Raw genomic sequence first — 21743 nt, forward strand, 5'->3', positions numbered from 1 at the left:
TTGGAAGCACCATGTCATTCCTAAGAACTCCCATTAGTCTCTATCTTCTGAGTTTTTGTTACCTCCCATGGTTTAAAATACTGCCTTCCAAATCCTTTGCTGGATGCGTGTGGGAACTTTGGAATATAATCAGTCTGATTAATTTAGGTTGCAATTTAAATTATTCTAGCACTAGGAAATTGTACTTTTATTATTCTCAGAGAGAGAGGTAGTTAGCTCTCTTTATTTAATCCAGTATAGCCCAAATGACTATGTGTGAGGTGATTTTATTTCTCTGCCTCTCAAAATTATGTCAAAAGAAAAGCTACCTTTTTCATGATCTTGTGTTAAATCTCCCTCTGACCTCCCTGAATTCCTTTAATGTTTCATTTAGATCTCTCTCTCTTTTTTTTTTAAATGTTTATTTATTATTGAGAGACAGAGACACAGAGCGTGAGCAGGGGAGGGGTAGAGAGAGGGGGAGACATAGAATCTGAAGCAGGCTCCAGGCTCTGAGCTGTCAGCACAGAGCCTGATGCGGGGCTCGAACTCACAAACTGCAAGATCATGACCTGAGCCAAAGTCGGTCGCTTAACCAACTGAGCCACCCAGGCGCCCCTAGATCTCTCTTTATGGCACTTATCAATCATGTGCTGCAGGTATAGGGAATCTTATGTCCCTTCCAGACCCTGTCAGTCTCTGCCTCTCTCCTTTCCTCCCTAGTTGGTCTTTTGGCCAAACTAAGCACTAAAAGTGCCAGGAGCTTTACTTAAAAGTGTACGGGTTTGTTTTTTTTTTAAGTACCAGGAGCTACACTTAAAAGTGTAAAGGGATCTCTGAAGTGAAATAATGTCATTCCTGGGATGGTTTTCTAGTCTATTCTTGGAGAGTTTTGTTGGATTGGTGAATACACCATGCCCAGACAGATCTTTTACCCATGGACTCCGTGAGTTGTCCTGTCACTCATCCTGCCCACATTTCCAGACCCTTTAAACTTTCAGACTGAAGTGAAGATCTTGGGGTCAAAGAGAACACAAAATCATGAACTCTGTTTCTGATCAAGGTAATTGCAGAATGGCGTTAGATAAGTCTGTACCTAGAATAAACTTCAGCAAAATTTTTACATTTATGACACCTTTGTTAACAGTTCTGAGATATTTTCCTAAGCCATTGAATTTTCTTACATCTGGATTGGCCCAATCTCAATTCACCTGCTTCTAAGAATTATGAAGTATTCAAGTATCTGGGAAGATACTTACTCTTTTCTTTCAACTAATGAGCATTGACCCTGATCGTGTAATTATTTGGGCATTATTGAATCAATTTTTATGGTAGGTAGATATTTTAATAATAAGCAATAGTGTAGAAATAAAATTTTGGGTTATTTTCTGCTTTTTATGCAAATCATTAAAACTTGAAACATAGTTTCTTTGTACTGTTCTCCCCTTAGGTAGAATCACCCTTTTTTCTCTGAGGTGTTGTTTATAAGAAAGTAAGTAATCCTGAACTGCTAATCAACAGATGGCATTTTCAGCAAGACAATAATACAGTCTGATCCAGGAATCAGATTGGTTAAAGATTTGGTTTGGCTAAAGATTGAGAGGTCAAGAGGGCGAAAGTAAGAGGAAGAGAAGGAGGGAGTGAGTTGGGAGGGTAGGTGAGAGCTAGATTGTAGAGAGCTTTGAAATGCCATGTCAGAAGGGTTAGACTTTATGCTATATGTAATGGGAACCATTGATTTTTGAGCAAGATAGGATAAGTCACTTGACAGGACTGTAATTTTGAAAAATGTATCCAGTGGTATATAGACTTGTTCAGTTAGGGATGTGTGTGTGCTGTTACTCTCTATGGCAGTGCTCGGGATGGCCATCGTTCGTTACTTTTCTCCACTGAGCCTAGATTTAGCTTTAGTATTTTTCTCCGGCTAGCACTCCATGTAGCCAGTTCTAGTTGATGATAATTGGAGAACTCTGTCATCCCTGGTTGAGAGGGTAGAAACACTGGTGGCACAGACCATACTGTCTGTTTGAATAGTTCAGGTCTGAGAAGATGTGTCCTTGAATTAGAACAGTGGCAGTGGGACTGGAAAGTAAATGGTGACGTATGAGAAATTCAAGTAAAATTGTCTGGCTGGCTTAACTAGATGTTGAATTTCGGAAATGGAAGGAGGGAGAAATAAAAGATCCAATTACACTCCATAGTCTTAGAATTTAGGGTGTGTCTAGTATACCCTTAGTTTATGGAGGCGGGGGAGATAAATGACTGTGGGGGTATTGTTAGCACAGGACCCCAAATACTCTGTCCCCAGGAGACCTGTCTTAAAGCTAGTTTATTCTTACTGGGAAAAATTGCTACATATTCTGCATGTATTTGCAAAAAAAGAAACCTGTATTTCAAAGTCATTTCTTTTATGTTTTCTACTTTGTTAGAACGCTTTTTTTTTTTTTGAAACATTTATTTATTTTTTGAGAGACAGAGTGAGCAGGAGAGGGGCAGAGAGAGAGGGATTCACAGATTCCGAAGCTGACTCCAGGCTTGAGCTGTGAGCACAGAGTCCAATGGGGGGCTTGAACTCACAAACCATGAGATCATGACCTGAGCCAAAGTCGGATGTTTAACTGACTGAGGCACCCAGGCACCCCAGAGCTTTTTTATTTGTAGATTTGCAGTCGAGTTGTTTCTCTGGTGTTATAGTGATTATCTGATAATAAAGCCAAATTTATCTTTGGCTAAAGAGTATATATGTAAACATGTTCCAAGACATGTTTGAGAGTCAGAGATTCTCCTCATAATTTGTGTTGGCATTTTTTGACTTCCTGTTTTCTGTCCTGGACAGTGAGCTCCTTTAGTATACTATCTGATTTGTTTCTGCTTCCAGGGCCTTGCCCTGTGCCTTGAACATAATCTTTTAAAAATTGAACCATGATGGCGTTGTCTCTGAGTTCTTCTATTTTTTGAATAGTCAAAGAATCTGAGTCTAGAAGATATGACAACAAGTGATGAAAATGATGTGGCTGGATTGATAGACTATGACTGGTGTGGAGACAGTTCATCAATAGGTGTGACCACCCCACAAACACCACAGGTTGGTTATTTATTTTACTATTTAAAGCAGTGTATGTTGCCTAAATTATAAAAACATCTAGACTCTAATGTGAGTATGTATAGTAAGTCTGTGTAATATACGGTATTGGGTGTGTGCTTGCAAATTTAATGAATTCCTAAGCCATTGAAGACATTAATGAGAGATTTGTTGGAATATGAACAAAAGGGAAGCCATTTATTTCTAAGTTGAACAAAGCCAAGATTCCATTTTAGAGCACTTTACTGTTCCTCTTTTCGCTTGTCTTTTTTCCCCCTGCCCTCCCTTCCCCTCCCCTCCCCCTTTCCAAAAATGAAGTACAGCTTACATATAGTTAACTATTTGTTAACACTGTTTTAGTGTGCAGTTCTGTGTGTTTTGACAAATGCATACAGTCCTGTGACCACCATCAAAATCAAGAACAGTTCTGTTGCCCCCTCTCCTAGAGTCCCTCATTGTAGCCAACTCCCTATTCCCCCCAACTCAGAGTAGCAACTGATCTGTTTTCTTCTCCTTTTGATAATCTTTTTTTTTTTTTTTTAATCTTATTTGGCATTTGTTGAACTTATTAGATGTACAGTGAATGTTATTCCTCCACTCTCTCTGAGGGGGCCACGGAGAGTGCACTCTCTTTGACAGCAGTGAAATACAGGAGCAGGTGTGCATGTTTCTACTCAGGGAAGCTCACTAGAGACTTAGAATCCAAAGTTTTTACTGGGGCTGGTTACACAGGCTCTCTATGTTGGTGGAATTCGTCACAATCACAGAAATTCTAGACTTCTAGAAGAAAAGCTGTCATTCATCATAAATCACACTGCTTGTAGTCTGTACAGTCTGGTACAGCAGGGTTTGGTGCTCCAGCCATACAAACAAACTTATCCCAACAATGTTGGGAATTTTCTAAAAGCTGGGTTACCTAGCTTCCATCCAGGACCTGCTAGGCTAACTCTTGTGTGCAGCAGGGCCCCTATTACATATGTGTAAGAGTGCTACCATATATATACTTAGGAGTGGAATGAGTATCTTCAGCGTTAACAGATAATGCCAGTTTTTTCCCCAAAGTGGTTTTATTAAGTATACTTCAACCAGAAGTAGAAGACTGTTCCCATTGCTTTACATATTTATTAATACTTGATATTTTTGGCTATTTAATATTTTAATATTTAAATATTTGCTAATCTGGTGAGTATTAAGTTACATCTCCTACATTGAAAAGTCCATTCTTTCACCACCAGATCTACAGTGGTGCTTTGATCATATATCAAGTTGTCATAGGAGTGTATCTGTTTCTGGGCTATATTTTGTTTTATTGATTTTTTTTCACCAGTACTACACATCTTAATTACTTTAATTTTGTAATAGTTCTTCTCTCTGGTTGGCCAATTCTTCTTTAAGAATGTCTTGGCTACTCTTGTCCCTTTGCATTTCCATATACATTTTAGAATCATTTGGACAAACTTCACATACACTCAAAAATTGAAATTGCATTGAATTTAAGATTCAACTTGGGAAAAATTGAAATCTAGACCCTCAAATCCCCCTATCCATAAACATAGTATATCTCTTCATTTATTAGGTTTTAGTTAATTGCTTTTAATAAAGTTTTATAAATTTCCCCAGAAAGGTCTTATATTTTTATTAGATTTATTCCTAAATACTCTTATTTTTTTATTGCTGTTGGGAGTGGTAGGTCTTTTAAAATCACAGTTTTGTATCTGTTACTGGTGTATAGATATGAAATTGATTTTTGTGAATGATCTTATATTCAGTAACTTTCCTAAACTCTTAAATTCTTATAATGTGTCTGTGTATTTTTTTGAGTGTTCTGTGTACAAAAATATATCATCTATGGGTGGCAGTTTTGTTTCTGCTTTCTAATTCTTTTATTAACATTTTATTTATTTATTTATTTATTTTTTTTGAGTGATTGAGAGAGAGACTGTGAGCAGGAGAAGGGCAGAGAGAGAGGGAGACACAGAATCCAAGCAGGCTTCAGGCTCTGAGCTGTCAGCACAGAGCCTGATACGAGGCTCGAACTCATGAACCATGAGTTCATGACTTGAGCCAAAGTCAGATGCTTAACCAAATGAACCACCCAGGCACCCCTCTTCCTTTCTAATTCTTAAACCTTTAATATCTTTTGTTTTTTTTTATTACTGCACTTAGTAGACCTAGCAATATAGCAGACACTGTTTTTCCAAGTTGTAAAAAAGAATACTTCTTTTATCATTAAGTATGATGTATGTTCTCTCTTTCCCTCTTAAACCTTCCCCTTCCCACTCTCCCTCACTCTCCTTCTCCTTGTCAGCCTTCCTCTCTCCACTGCACCTCCCACCCTGTCTTTTTCTTTTTTTTTTTTTTTAAATTTTTTTTTTTTTTCAACGTTTTTTATTTATTTTTGGGACAGAGAGAGACAGAGCATGAACGGGGGAGGGGCAGAGAGAGAGAGGGAGACACAGAATCGGAAACAGGCTCCAGGCTCCGAGCCATCAGCCCAGAGCCCGACGCGGGGCTCGAACTCACGGACTGCGAGATCGTGACCTGGCTGAAGTCGGACGCTTTAACCGACTGCGCCACCCAGGCGCCCCCACCCTGTCTTTTTCAAGTTAAGACCTGTTTTTCATTTAGTTCTGGTCTGCTAAGATTTGTTTAAATTTTTCTTTTATAGTGTTTGTTTATTTTTGAGACACAGAGTGTGAGCAGGGGAGGGGCAGAGAGGGAGGGAGACACAGAATCTGAAGCAGGCTTCAGGCTCTGAGCTGTCAGCATAGAGCCTGACGCGGTACTTTGAACTCACCAATACGCGAGATCATGACCTGAGCCTGTGTTGGACGCTTAACCAACTGAGCCACCAGGCATCCATCCCTAAGATTTGTTTAAAGTCATGAATCTGTATTGTAGAAAATACCTATTGAGAAAATCATCTATTTTTGTTTCTTTCACTAGTTGATATAATTAACTACATTAAATAATGTAGTTTGTTATATGTTATATCAATAGTTATGATGTTAAGCCAGTCTTGTATTCTTTATAGAAGCCCAGTTTACTACCTTTTTAATACACTGCTGGGGTTAGTTTGCTAATATTTTGTTTAGAATTTCTGCTTCTTTGTTCTTAAATGAAAATGTCCTATAGTTTTCTGTCTCATATAAGTCTTTTTTTCTTTTGAAAATTTTAGTTTTATTATTACAGACATTATACATGGATACATTCATCTTGTAAAACATTTAGACAATATAGAACAATGTCAAATAATGCATGAAAGTCTTTCTTCTCCTCTACTTGCATTCTATTCCATCCATCTGATTTTGGTATTGTGATTATAGTAGTCTTCTAAAATGAATTGGGATGTGTTCCTTTTTTATTCTCTGGAATGGTTTTTAAGAGCTAGGGATTGTATTTTCCTTGAATGCATATAGGACCATGCAGAGAGTATGAATTTGGTCCCTAAAATTGCAAATTATTAAAGGAGAATTTTGCTTCTCCAGAGTTAAGCCTAGGACAGACAACATTGTTGTGCTGTCCTCTTTACAGGGCGGATTTATATTTAATTCACAGTTTGATTTTAGATTTTTTAAAATAATTTTTTTAATGTTTAATTAATTAATTATTTTTAACGTTTATTTATTTTTGAGACAGTGCAAGAGACAGAGTGCAAGCAGCGGAGGGGCAGACAGTGGGAGACACAGAATCTGAAGCAGGCTCCAGGCTGTGAGCTCTTAGCCCAGAGCCTGACGCGGGGCTCGAACTCACAAACTGCGAGATCATGACCTGAGATGAATTCGGACGCTTAACCGACTGAGCCACTCAGTCACCCCAATGTTTATTTATTTTTGAGAGAGAGGGAGAGAGAGAGAGGAAGAGTGGGAGGGGAAGAGAGAGAGGGAGACACAGAATCTGAAGCAGGCTTTAGGCTCTGCACTGTTAGCACAAAGCCTGATGTGGGGCTCGAACCCATGAACCATGAGATCATGACCTGAGCCAAAGTCAGAGGCTTAACTGACTGAGCCACCCTGGTGCCCCTAGTTTTGTTTTGTTTTTTAAGTCTATTTGTTTTGGAGAGAGAGAAACCACAAGTGGGGGAGGGGCAGAGAGAGGGAGAGAGAGAATCCCAAGCAGGTTGTGTCCTATCAGCAGGGAGCCTGACAAAGCCTTGTCGTGGTGGTCATGGGGCAACCGTGAGATCAAGACCTGAGCTGAAGTCGGATGCTTCACTGACTGAGCCACCCCACCCTGCCTTTCATTTTAGTTATAGCCCCCTCTGGCTTTTCATGAGCACTTTGGTTCTAACTTACCACCTTGCGTAGGCCTAAGGCTTCCATGGCTGTTAACGTCCATGCTGCCGGTTATCCCAGGTGGTAGGTAGATGGCCTTAGAGCAATGGACAGCTTCAGCCTTTATTATATCTCTGGATTCATGCTCCTCTTCTTAGTTTAGCCTCTGAGGATTTTCCTTACTTTTTTGCAAGCTCAACCATAAATCCAAAATGATTAAAAAATATTTTGTATGCAACATTTCTGTTAAGAGTATTTTAACATGGTTTTTCTGCTGTAATCACTAAACACTTAGTTTTTGGTACACATTAGAGACAAACCATGGGAATCTAGGCATGGGAAACAATTCCTCAGGGATTTAATTGTGACCATTCTCAGTATTGCCTGAGATCTGGGTGTGTTTGATTTAACACTCAGCCTAAAACATGTTGAAAATGATCTGTCAGTAGAACAGACTAAAGTGATCTACGTGTACTAAAGAGAATTGAATATACATTTTTAAATTTCCTGGTATTGCCAATAATATCCTTTTGAGAGTATTTCATTTTAGTAAAAATGGTGCATGGTAATTTGCAAATGATTAAGGCATGTTGTAGAGAAATTGACTTTTCTTCTTCTTCATTGTGCTTTATCCAGTAACTTTTTTTTTTCCAGTTTGCCAAGCATTGGACAGAATCAAATGGTCTGGAATCTAAATCATTAACTCCAGTATTATGCAGAGCATCTGCCAATAAATTAAAGAACAAAGAGAATGTATATACGCCTAAGTCTGCTGTAAAGAATGATGAGTGCTTTGTATTTCCTGAGCCAAAGACTCCAGTTAATAAGAACCAGCATAAGAGAGAAATACTCTCCACACCAAATCATTACACTACACCCTCAAAAGGTATTTGCTATATACTGATCAGTGGTAAAGTACCTTCAAATTCTATTCTTACCATCTAAGCACAGAATAGGTCGGAAATGGCTAGCATTGCCCTCAGGAATTTATGCTTTTTTTATCCTATATTATTTGCATTGGTTGAAATGAAAACATATTAGTCAACTTCTATTGATATTTTTTCTCTTTTTCACATATGTAAAGTTGAAGTATAGCATCATAGAATATCAAAGCCGAAAGGCAAGTTAGAGCTCATTTCATCCGAACCTGTTTTTTTTCACAGCTGAAGAACACAAGGCTCAGACGAGTGATTTGCCCAAGGTCATATATCCAGATTTAGACTTTGTTTTCTCCTTTGCCCCCACTTATGGTGACTAAAACTGAAGTCTCTGCTGAGCCCTGAGATCTCACTCATCTGGATCTCTAGTTCTGGTATCTGATCCTGCCCTTGCTCATATTTCAGAAGCACTCATAGTCATGTCCTTCTAGAGATCTAGATCTGCGTCCAGATATTACAACTTTCTCATTGTCCTTGGTTTCCTTATCAGCTCAGTCATCACCAATTATTTAAGTGGTTTCTTTTATGACACCTCAGTGTTTTCTTGCTGGCCTCATTTAGGCACATTCTATTTTGTCAGTTCCTAGAACTGAACGCAGTTTTCTAGTGCTGGGTCTCATCAGGATAAGACTGTAAGCATCATGAGAGTAGAGATTCTGTCTGCCATTTTTGCAACATGGCATAGTATATGGTAGGGGTTGTCTTTATTGTCTGGTACTTAGTAGGTGCCCAGTGCCTGGTATATAGTGGGGCCATATCTGTTGAAAGAAAGAATGAATTAGAGAGAGCCTGAAGGGGTTTTATTTATTGTGATCTAGTCTATGTCACTTTTTAAAAAATTGTTATTTTTAGAGAGCATGATCGTGAGTGGGGGAGAGGGGCAGAGGGAGAGAGAGGGAGAGGAAGAGAGAGAGAGAGAGAGAGAGAGAGAGAGAGAGAGAGAGAATCTTAAGCAGGCTCCACGTTCAGCATGGAGCCTGACACAGGGCTCGTTCCCACAAACCTGGGATCATGACCTGAGCCCAAATCAAGAGTCGGATGCTCAACTGACTGAGACACCTAGGTGCCCCCAAGTCACTTTTTAAAATGACTCCTAAACCTTTTTGGCCTTTTTTTCTAGCAATTGTAACCTACTCTTGTTTTATGTTAAGAGTCTAATGAACCCAAACTCCAAGACCTTGCCATGTGAAGTGCTGCTAAATCATGTCCTGCCATTGTGCTTCTAATTTGCTAATGGGCCTGATAGCCAGTTCCAGAGCTTTACTTCTTGTAAAGATATTATGATCAACTTTGTCAGAATATTTACTGGAAGTTCTGTTATTCTGTTAATTGCATTCTCTCGTTCATCAGCTCAAACAACACTTTCCCCAGAATTGTGAAGCTAGCTAGTTTGGTGTGATAAGTATGTATAGCTGCCTGGGGTTATTATGAGGGTTCAGTGAGGTAACATTTGGATATTAAGGTCGGATGTTACTAGTAGTAGCTGCTATTGCATTTTTTTCCTAATGGGGTATTTCTCTTCTGTTACTTGTTAATATAGCTACAGTATCGTTTGTGAATCGGGGTTGGGTAGGGAGATAAGATGGACTTTAACTCATTGAGGGATTTTTTTTTTTTTAAATTTTAAATGTTTATTTATTTTTGAGAGAGACAGAGACAGACTGTGAGCGGATTAGGGGCAGAGAGAGAGGGAGACACAGAATCCGAAGCAGGCTCCGGGCTCCGAGCTGTCAGCACAGAGCCCGATGCGGGGTTCAAACCCACGAGCTGTGAGATCATGACCTGAGCTGAAGTCGGAGGCTCAATAGACTGAGCCACCCACGCGCCCCAGAGGGCTTTTTTTTTTTTTTTAAGCCTTTGATGCTTATAGTTCCTTCTATTATTGAGTATGTGTTTTTAACTTAAAAAAAAATTTTTTAATGTTTATCTTTGAGAGAGAGAGAGAGAGACAGACAGAGTGTGAGCGGGGGAGGGACAGAGAGAGAGAGAGAGAGGGAGACACAGAATCTGAAGCAGGGTTCAGGCTCTGAGCTGTCAGCACAGAGCCCGACACGGGGCTTGAACCCACAAACCACAAGATTATGATCTGGGCTGAAGTTGGATGCTTAACCAACTTAGCCACCCAAGCGCCCTGTGTGTTTTTACTTTTTATGTAATTCTGAAAGTTTTGAAACATGGATAGTTTGGAATTTATAATCTTAATGTATCATCAGTTTGCATAGAAAACTTCCTCTCAGTTTGTGAGAAAGATTGTGTTGGTCTAAAGTTATTATTGGCTATTTTTCTTTAAACATAAGAGCCACCTACAGAAGCTACTGGCTAAAGCCCTGATTGATAGCTTCCATTAGTGCTGTGTACTTTACTTTCTTTCATCTGAGTCATTTTTCACATAAGCATTAATCACTTTTCTTAATCTGGTACAATACAGTCAGCAATACTTCATCAACGAGTAACTATGTATAATAGTAGATACTCCTTGTATACAAAGATGAAAATATTTTCAGATACTATTTTCTTGTTCTCATGGAACCAGTGAAAATAGTCCTGATAGTCATAAACAAAACAAAACAAAATCTTTAATATCATCTTAAAAACTTGATATCATATGCTTGTTATAAAGTGTTGTTCCCTCTAAAGGGTATGTAACTTTTAGATCATAAACAAAAAGTTAACTAAATAGTGGTAACCAGATTTGTTATTGTGAATTTGTCACAAATTATCTGGATACAAATACCCTACTAGAATGAAACACAAAATTCTAGAATAGAATTTATATTCTAGAATATAAAAATAACAAAAGCTCACACTGTTTAAAGCTTTTGTCAAGCCTTCATGGGGACTGTTCTCTTTGCCTAACAGGAGTTGAATAGGGCAAAGAATTGAATGAATACCTCTCAATACTATTTTGAATTAAAAGCACAAATTGGATCCTTGTATAAATACAGATTGACTTTTGTTTATAGAAAGGAGAATCAGTAGTCATAAAATCTGTATTTATATGATCTATTTAAATTTGTCATATAATATTTATAATAAAATTTTAATCATGGACTCGGTTTTGCAGTGAAGGAAAAGAAGAGCCACACATGCAAAGCCAAAATGATTTTGTTTTTATTATCAATCACATGGAAATAATTCTTTAAATAAGTAGAGCCTTAACACCACTGGCCAAGTGATTACAGTATTTCTGAGTCAATGAATAAGTGATGTATGCATTATTGACAAAAATTTTGAAACCATAATATGTCAGCTACATATGGTTTGTGTTTGTTGTTTTTCTAATAGCCAGAAACCAGTGCCTGAAAGAAACTCCTGTTAAAATGCCAATAAATTCAGCAGGAACAGAGAAGTTAATGACAGGTGTCATTAGCCCTGAGAGGCGGTAAGTGTTCTGTTTTTTAGATTCTTTGATCTTTAGTATATGTAGCCAGATTTTCTTTTTTCACGTATGATCAGCCTGATTAAGGTAACAAGCCATTGTGTAAATTATGTCGGAGACTGCAGAAATGTCTAGCTGAATGCGGATGGCCTATGGCCATTACTGTAGCTGTTGTTGCTGCCTTCCTCATGGGGAAGAAATCTGAAACTCTTCAGCAGTAGGACTGGCATCTTAACGTACAGCAGCTTGGGAAGACAGTGGCTCTGGCCCCATCCACATAGTCCCCTTTCTGAGGCCCATCTTTTCTGATGCTTCTCCTGGTAGAGTGTAGACATCCACTGATAGCAGTTCTTCATATAGTAAAGATACCAACTGGTGTGTCAAAGAAAACTCATCCCTCTTGTATGGACATGGACAGTTTGGCAGCATTGGCGTCCCTTCATTGTCTTTATTTTTTAATTTTAAAAAATGTTTATATTATTTATTTAAGTAATCCCTGCGTCCTGTGTGGGGCTCGAACTCACGACCCTGAAATCAAGAGTTGCATGCTCCTCTGAGCGAGCCAGCCAGACGCCCCTCATCGTCTATAATAGCTATTTTTTTATTTTTATTTTTAAATGTTTTTAAAGTTTATTTTGAGAGAGAGAAAGATAGTGTAGGCACATGAACAGGGACGGGGCAGGGAAGAGAGAGAGGGAGAGAGGATCCCAAGCAGGCTCCACACTGTCAGCACAGAGCATGACATGGGGCATGATCAGACACTTAACCAACTGAGTCACCAAGGCACCCCTATAATAGCTATGTTTTATTTATTAAAAAAAATTTTTTTTAATGTTTATTTATTTTTGAGAGAGAGAGAGAGAGAGAGAGAGACTGAGTGTGAACAGGTGAGGGGCAGAGAGAGAGAGGGAGACACAGAATCTGAAGCAGGCTCCAGGCTCTGAACTGTCAGCACAAAGCCCGACGTGGGGCTCAAACCCACAAACTGCAAGATCATGACCTGAGTGAAAGTCGGATGCTTAACCGACAGAGCCACCCAGGCACCCCAGTGTAATAGCTATTTTTTAAAGAAGGATCCATTTTGAGGGCAGTTGAGGAAATTAGACTGTGAACTAGATATTAGACAGTACTGTGGCATTATTATCAATTTTCTTGATGGTATTGTGGTTATGTAGAAAATGTCGTTGTTTGTTGGGTATGTGTGCTGAAGTGTTTCAGAGTGAAGTCTCATAGTATCTTCAGATGGGTTACCTTTAGATGGTTCAGCAAAAATGTGCATATATTTAATGTATTCATTTATATATGTAGAGAAGGCAAATGTGGTGAGACATTAACAACTGTTGAATCTAAGAGGATATATATATGGGGTTCATTGTACTCTTCACCCAACTTTTCTGTATATTTTTTTTAAAAAAGCTAGGGGAAAAATAGTTTTGCCAAGGGGCAGTTGGCTGAGGGGAGGGGTGATGGCTGTGTTCCAGTGGGAGATGGCTTTTGTGCTTCCTGAGTAGTGAGCTGGACTGGCCTTGGCATTCGCCTTGGCATACTTGAACGGCTTGTGACAGCCCCGACTGGCAGGAGGCCCAGTTTTACTCATGGATTTTTTTTCTTTTTAAGATGTCGCTCAGTGGAACTGGATCTCAACCAAGCACACGTAGAAGATACTCCAAAAAGAAAAGGAACCAAAGTGTTTGGGAGCCTTGAAAGGGGGTTGGATAAGGTTATCACTGTGCTTACCAGGAGCAGAAGGAAGGGCTCTGCCAAAGATGGGCCAAGAAGACTAAAGGTAAGTGCACTGGAATTCTTTAGTATGGATTTCAGAAGCTGGCTGCTAACCAGACTATTTTTCTTTTCCAAGAGAAGTACTGAATGAATGAATGAATGAATGAATGAATGATTTTTTATTTTATGCGTTTTGATGCAGTGCGCTTTGAGAATGCAGAGGTAAATTATACAAACTTGCTCTTTCCAAGGAGCGAATAACTATAATCCAAATATTCAAGTGGAGAGATTAATCACAGAGGCAATATGGAGGCAGGGAAACATGGGGCATATGGAGGAACTGAGAGCTGCCTTAAGGATGGGGACTTGAGCTTAATTGTCATATCTCTGGCATGTAGAAGAGTCTCTGACACATGGATATCTCTGTAGGCCCTCACAAAATATTTGAATGCATGGGAAGTGAATTTGAACTTTGAGTGTGGTGTATGTGAAGAAAATACTGAGCAGCACACTGGGAAGGTAGGCTGAGAGGTCCTCACAGGCCTAAGAGGTTTGGAACTTTGATAGTCCTGTCATGCTTCAAAGGCTTAATGTGTCAGTGGTATGGGCAATATGTTCAATGGGGAAAGGAAAGGAAAAAGAAGTGATTAGTAGATATAAAATACTTCTTACTCTCTTGGATTCTCTCTGAGCATTCCTTCAAACATCTAATGAATGACATTTTTGTTTGGGGGAAGTAAGAGGTACAGGTATAAATAAGACTCCACTTGGAAATGACATAGCCCATGTCATTGAGGATCTCATAGAGTGGCAGTGAAGACAGGCAGGGATATTACTCTGTGCTGTAATAAAAACATGTTCCAAGAGGAGGGAAGAGGAGATGGTAGTGTTCTCTGTGATTTGGGGACTGGGTCTCTTCAGGTTTTGCACTGAGACTCTCATTTGGGACAAATCTGGGCCTGTTTGGGGAAGGAAAATGATGAGCTGTTGGATAGAAGTGTGCTTCCGGGGAGAATATTCAGATATGTCCTGTTTTAAAGTGGAAGAAGATAGGACTTATCCATTAATATCTGTTGCCTGTTGAACTTGTATAATGTACTGAAAAGTTTTGCATATGGCTGTTTATTAGGTATATTTTGTTCTTTTGTTCTAAGATTTCTGTAGATGGAGACAGTTATGAAATATTTCAAACACTGACATTGGGATCAAGAACACCATAGTGCTGGGGCGCCAGGGTGCCTCGGTTGGTTAAGTGTCCGACTTCAGCTCAGGTCATAATCTCATGGTTCATGGGTTCGAGCCCCACATTGGGCTCTGTGCTGACAGCTCAGAGCTTGGAGCCTGCTTCAGATTCCATGTCTCCCTCTCTCTCTGCCCCTCCCCTGCTTGCGCTCTGTCTCTTTCTCAAACATGAATAAACGTTAAAAAAAAAAAATTAAGAAAACCATAGTGCCATTTTCCTGAAAAACATTAGATAAAGAAAATTAAGGAAACATGTCCAATCATATACATTATTGAGAAGCTAAGCAGTTGTCAAATACTAGTGGATAATACCCTAAAAATGTTCACCTGTGTAAATTGGTTGGCCCCTGAATGCATTTTCCAGTAGGAACTGCTAAGATGTTAGTTGATTTTCCAGGGATTCTCCACTACTTCCAGGATGTAGGAGAAAAACCACAGATTGGGAATGAGAAGCCTGAGTTCTAGCTTCAGCTTCGTACTTTGTAGCTTGGATAAGTCGTTTTATCCCTGCCTGCCTCAATTTCCTTATTTGTAAAAACTGGAGATAATTTCTACCCCAGCACCTTCATAGAGCCGGGATGCATAAATAAAGCTGCCTCTGTGAAATATACGTGAAATGCTCTATTATATAAGGTATTCCAGTTTTTTTTTTAGTTTTTATTACTGAAGTATAGTTGACATACCATGTTACATTAGTTTCATGTGTACAACATAGTGACTTCATGATTGTGTACATTATGCAGTGCTCACCATGATGAGTGTGGTTATCATCTGGCACCATACTATGTTATTAAAATGTTTTTGACTGTATTCCCTATGCTGTACTTTTCAGAGAGAGAGCATATGCACAAGTGGGGAAATGGGGCAGAGAGAGAGAGAGAGACAGAGAGAGAGAGAGAGAGAAAGAGAATCTTAAGTAGGCTTCATGCTTAGTGTGGAGTCTGATATGGGGCTCTATCCCACAACCCTGGGGTCATGCTTGAACCTAAATCAAGAGTCAGATGCTCAACTGACTGAGCCACCCAGGCATACCAAAGGTGTTCCAGTGTTGAGTGAAATTATCATCCATGTTGAGCATTTTTAACCCTAATGTAGCAGAACCATAGTCCTCATTAACACACATCTAACATCAGAAACTTGATCTAACTTTGGATCTGTAACCCTTTTAAATGGTTTAAGTTTTTGCAGAACTGCAGGCCTCGCTTTAGGAAATTTGTTTCATTTTTTCTACCTACTTCTTTTTATTTTTTAATGTTTATTTATTCATTTTTGAGAGAGAGAAAGAGAGGCACAAGTGGGAGAGGAGCAGAGAGAGAGAGGGAAACACAGAATCTGAAGCAGGCTCTGAGCTGTCAGCACAGAGCCTGAAACGGGGCTCAAACCCACAAACCGCGAGATCATGACCTGAGGCAAAGTCAGACTCTTACCCGACTGAGCCACCCAGGCGCCCTTCTACCTATTTCTTACATTAAAAAATTATAAACTTAGAAAAGTTAGAAGGATGGTACAAAGAACACCTTAGTTTGTTAAGATGAAGATCATGTATAGTTAAGCCTCTTGTAGGCTTTTTTACAGATTGTTGAAAAAAATCTGAAATTTGAACAGATAAATTAGGATTCATTTTTTTAAATGTTTATTTTGAGAGAGAGAGAGAGAGAGAGCGAGTATGTGCACAAACGGGAGGGGCAGAGACAGAGGGAGAGAGAGAATCCCAAGCAAGCTCCATGCTGACAGTGCAGAGCCTGACATGGGGCTCGATCTCACAAACCATGAGATCATCACCTGAGCCGAAATCAAGAGTTGGATGGCACCCAGGCACCCCAGATTAATTCTTTATTTTACACAAGGAATCACTTAAATTGTATTTGGAAGTGTTCTGTTTATTATCTTGACAAAGCCAATTTAGTTTGGTGAAACAGCCCTGGATGGGGACCCAGCAGACAGAGGGTCCTTGTCATAGCTGTGCCACTTGTTCCTTTTATAACTTGAAGCTGGGTCCCTAAACTCTGGTCATTGAACACTCACCTGCAGATGGGCATATCACCTGCACTGCTATTTATCTGGTATTTTCTTTATACTGACTCTTAAAAAAAAAAAGATTTATAGAGGTATAATTGACCTAAATAAATGACCTGTACCTCTTAAAAATGTGTGATTAATATACTTTGGCATTATATAGACACCTGTGAAACTGTCAACACAATCAGGAGGACTAGCTTTTTAAAATCTTAAGTCTATTTATTTAAAATTTGTTTATTTATTTATTTTGAAAGTGAGCGAGTGAGTGCAAATGGAGGGGCAGAAAGAGAGGTGAACAGAGGACCTGAAGTGGGCTCTGTACTGACAGCAGAGAGCCCAATGTCTGGCTCAAACTCATGAACTGTTAGACTATGACCTAAGCTGAAGTTGGACTCAAAATTTTAATTTTTTTTTACATTTATTTTTGAGAGAGAGAGATTGAGAGAGAGAGAGAGAGAGAGAGAGAGAGACAGTGCGAGTAGGGGAGTGGCAGATAGAGAAGGAGACACACAATCTGAAATAAGCTCCAGGCTCCGAGCTGTCAGCACGGAGCCTGATGTGGGGCTTGAACCCATGAACTGTGAGATCATGACCTGAACTGAAGTCAGACTCTTAACTGACTGAGCTACCCAGGAGTCTGATCTTAAGTTCACTTTTAAAGAAACTATATGTTACTAGTTTTTGCTGATTATGTTTTTCTAAATCAGATTGGAACAAATATATAAATACTAAATAAAAATACAGTTGACCCTTGAATGACATGGGTTTGAACTGCATGGGTCACTTACATGTATATTGTTTTAAACAGGTATATTGGGAAAATTTGGGGGGGACTTGCAACAATTTGGAAAAACTCAAAAACGGCGTGGCCTAGAAATATCAAAAAAATTAAGAAAAAGATATGTAGATATTAGTCTATTTGATCATTTACCCTACCATAAGATATAAACAGATATAAAAAGTTAAAATTTATCATAACTTATGCACACAAACACATACTGTACATGGTGCCATTCACAGTTGAGAGAAATGTAAACAAACTTAAAGATGCAGTATTAAATCATAACTGCATAAAATCAACTGTAATATGCTTTACTACTGTAATAATTTCGTAGCTATTCTTCTGTTGCTCTTGCGGTGAGCTTGTGTTGTGAGTATCTGCTTAAAAACGCCGTGTGATGCTAATCGTCTCCATGTGAGCAATTGGTCCCTTCAGTGAATTGCATATCACAGTCAAAAATGATCTTTTGTGGTTCTTGCATATTTTTCACATTTAAATACGTTTAAAATGTATAAATCACGTGTAGCGCAATGCTGTACACCTTGAGTAACACCAGGGGACCTGTATGAAGTGCCAGTAGTGATGCTGGATGTGCTCCCGAGAAGCAGAGAGAAGTCATGACTTTACAAGAAAAAGTTGAATTGCTTGATATGTACCATAGATTGATGTCTGTGGCTGCGGTTGCCCACCATTTCCAGATAAATGAATCCAGTGTAAGGACCATTGTTTAAAAAAAAGAAAAGGGAAGCTCATGAAGCCATTGTGGCAGCTATGCCAACAGGCACAAAAACCTTGCATTTTTTGCAAAATACTTTTTTTAAATCTCGTATTGAAAATGCAGCTTTAACGTGGGTGTAGGATTGCTGTAAGAAGGGCATACCTATAAGCTTTATATGATTTGAGAAAAGATGAAGTCATGTTATGACTACTTAAAACAAAAAGAAGGTGAGGTATCTAAAGCTGGAGAATTTAATGCCAGCAAAGCATGGTTTGATGATTTTAGAAAGAGATTTGGTTTAAAAAATGTTAAGATAAGGGGCGCCTGGGTGGCTCAGTCGGTTGAGTGTCGGCTTGGGTCATGATCTCGCAGTTGACTAGTTCGAGCCCTGCATTAGGCTCTGTGCTGACAGCTCAGAGCCTGGAGCCTGCTTCGGATTCTGTGTCTCCCTCTCTGCCTCTCCCCCGCTCATGCTCTGTCTCTCTCTGTCTCAAAAATAAAGATAAACATTAAAAAAAAAAAAAAAGTTAAGATAACAAGAGAAGCAACTTCTGCTGACCAAGAGGCAGTAGATACTGGTTCCCAGATGCCATTAAGAAAATCATTGAGGAAAAAGAATATCTTCCTGAATAGCAGACAAAATTACCCTATTCCGGGAAAAAAAAAAAAATGCCACAAAAGACATTGACTAGTAAGGAAGAAAAAGAAGCACTAGCCTTTAAGGCAGGAAGGGATAGGCTAGCTCTACTATTCTATGCAAATGCAGTTGGGTTTATGATCAGCACTGCCCTTGTCTTATAAAGCTGCTAACCCCTGAGTCTTGAAGGGAAAATATGACCATCAACTGCCAATCTTTTGGTTGTACAAGAAGATATAGACAATAAGAACTCTCTTTCTGGATAGATTTCATCAATGAAGTCAAAAAGTACCTTGCCAGTAAGGGACTGCCTTAATTTTTTTATTTTATTTTATTTATTTTTAGAGAGAGAGCAGGGGAGAGGGGCAGAAGGAGAGAGAGAGAGGGAGAGAGGGAGGAAGGAAGGATCGATCTTAACTAGGCTCCATGCTCAGTGCAGAGCTGAACGTGAGGCTCCATCTCACCACCGTGAGATGATGACCTGAGCTGAAATCAAGAATCCAAATCAGATGCTTAACCGACCGAATCACTTAGGCACCCCAAGGACTGCCTTTTAAAGTTCTTTTGAACAAACTAAGGGTTGATGGCGGGTGGGAGGGAGAGGAGGGTGAGTGATGGGTATTGAAGAGGGCACCTTTTGGGATGAGCACTGGGTGTTGTATGGAAACCATTTGACAATAAATTTCATATATTGAAAAAAAACCAAAAAAACCCCAAAAAACAAAAAAAAATAAAGTTCTTTTGATATTGGACAATGCCGCTGACCACCCAGAATCCTATGAGATCAACACTGAAGGTGTCGAAGTGGTGTGCTTGTCCCCAGACATGGCATCTCTAATTCCTCCTCTAGAAGAGGGGGTCATAAGGACCTTTAAGGCTCATTACACACAGTACTATGGAAAGGGTTGTCAGCATTATGGAAGAGAATGTCATGAAGGTCTAGAAGGATTACATCATTGAAGATGCCATTGTTGTAACAGAAAAATCATGAAAGCCTAAGCCTAAAACAAATTTCTGCTGGAGAAAACTGTCCACATGTTGTGCATAACTTCACAGGGTTTACGGCAGAGCCAAACAGAGAAATTATGAAAGAGTTTGTGGATATGGCAAAAAAGGGTGTTTGTGGGGCTTCAAGATATGGGGAGAAAGTCAAGAGCTGATAGACACCACGCCAGAAGAATTAACAGAAGATAAGTTGATGGAGAGAAGTGATCTGAACCAGTGACATGATGAGGAAGAACGTGTAGAAGAAGCAGTGCTAGAAACCAAATTGACATTAGACAAACTGGCAAAAGGGTTTTGATAATTCAGGACTACTTTTTACTTCTTTTATGACATGGAGCCTTTTATGATATGGGCACTGAAACTGAAGCAAATGATAGGAGGAGGATTGGTACCGGACAGAAACATTTTTTAGAAAAATGAAAAAGCATAAAGTCAGACAGAAATTGCAATGTATTTCCAGGAAGTTCCACCAAGTGTGCCTGCCCCTTCTCATCCCCTTCTGCCTCTTCCACCTCTGCCACCCTGAGACAGCAAGAACAACCTCTCCTCCTCAGCCGACTCAACATGAAAAAGAGGAGGATGAAGGACTTTATGATGATCCACTTCTACCTGATGAGCAGTAAATAATCACCATGACATACACTTAATAAACTTACCTGTGGTGTATGTGTGTGTGTCATGTGAACGTGTAGTAACTGTATGACAAGAGCCATAGGAGACGTTTTTGTGCCATCATCATCACTACCTGAGTGTTCCTCATGTAGAACCTTGTGTGCAAGACTCATATGGAAGTGGATAGCCTATCTTTACTTAGACACAAGGTGAGTGGTATTTAATATAAAATTAATAATGTGTTAGTTTTCTTACTGTTTCGTGACTTTGTTTTCAAAGAATAACATTACTGTACAGTATGCTTCTCTTGTCTTTGGAGAAACTGCTTATCAGCCTACCATCACCAGTAGGTGTTTTTAAAAATATATGTAACAGTGTTTCTAATACTGTATTATGAATGTGACTGTATTACTGTATCCCATAAAATTTTATAACCATTTATTCATTAGTGTGTAGGCTAAGCTACTGTGAAGCAATCATATTGATTACACCAGGCTACCATGAAGCAGTCATACTGCTGGTTTTTCGTTATCAATGCATGAGTAAATAAATAAATACACCTGTAAATAAATATGAATTTCTTTTCCATATTATCTTTTCATTTTTGATATCTAGTGTTAGTAATACATGTAACATCCGTCATGTTTTGTATCATATAAAACAGTATTTTTGTAGGTACTAATAGAAGATAGAGGATTCATCTTGTAAACAGTGTAAACTTACAGTATTGATAAATATGGTACAGTACTGTAAATATATGTTCCCTTCCCTTTTAAAAAAAAATTTTTTTTAACGTTTATTTATTTTGAGAGACAGAGAAATAGAGCATGAGTGGGGGAGGGGCAGAGAGAGAAGGAGACACAGAATCTGAAGCAGGCTCCAGGCTCTGAGCTGTCAGCACAGAGCCCGATACGGGGCTTGAACTCACGAACCACGAGATCAGAACCTGAGCTAAAGTCGGACGCATAACCGACCTAGCCACCCAGCCTCCCCCTTTCCTTTTTATTTTTTTAACATTTTCTTTTCTCTAGCTTATTATATTGTACAAACTTAGAATATAATACACATAACATACAGAATATGTGTTAACTGATTGTTATGATATCTGTAAGGCTTTCGGTCAACAGGCTATTAAGTTTTGTGGGAGTCGAAAGTTACACGTGGATTTTTAACTGCATGAAGGGTCAGTACTCCTAGCCCTTGCGTTTTTCAAGGGTCAGGTATATATTCAAACCACATTTCCTGGGCCATTTGTTTCATCTCTCACATTTTACATCTTAGGACAATTAATGTTTCTGGCATAGCATAAGAAGGGAGAAACAAGTAAAGCTCAAACAGATAGATGTTAATTAATA

The 21743-nt window shown here is 39.1% G+C and overlaps 1 protein-coding gene across 4 annotated transcripts in view; it reads left to right on the top strand.

Moving 5' to 3' along the window:
* Window positions 1-21743, top strand: part of MELK (maternal embryonic leucine zipper kinase) — a 98610-nt gene that overhangs the window by 66874 nt on the left and 9993 nt on the right. For all 4 annotated transcript variants that reach the window (XM_060609309.3, XM_060609308.3, XM_060609305.3 and 1 more), the window contains exons 13-16: window positions 2942-3064; window positions 7990-8221; window positions 11559-11655; window positions 13270-13438. In XM_060609309.3, the coding sequence (XP_060465292.1) occupies window positions 2942-3064; window positions 7990-8221; window positions 11559-11655; window positions 13270-13438 (621 nt within the window). The remainder of the gene's footprint in view (window positions 1-2941; window positions 3065-7989; window positions 8222-11558; window positions 11656-13269; window positions 13439-21743) is intronic.

This window comes from Panthera onca, chromosome D4, assembly GCF_046562875.1.
Source record: "Panthera onca isolate mPanOnc1 chromosome D4, mPanOnc1 haplotype 2, whole genome shotgun sequence".
Classification (NCBI taxonomy): Eukaryota; Metazoa; Chordata; class Mammalia; order Carnivora; family Felidae; genus Panthera; species Panthera onca.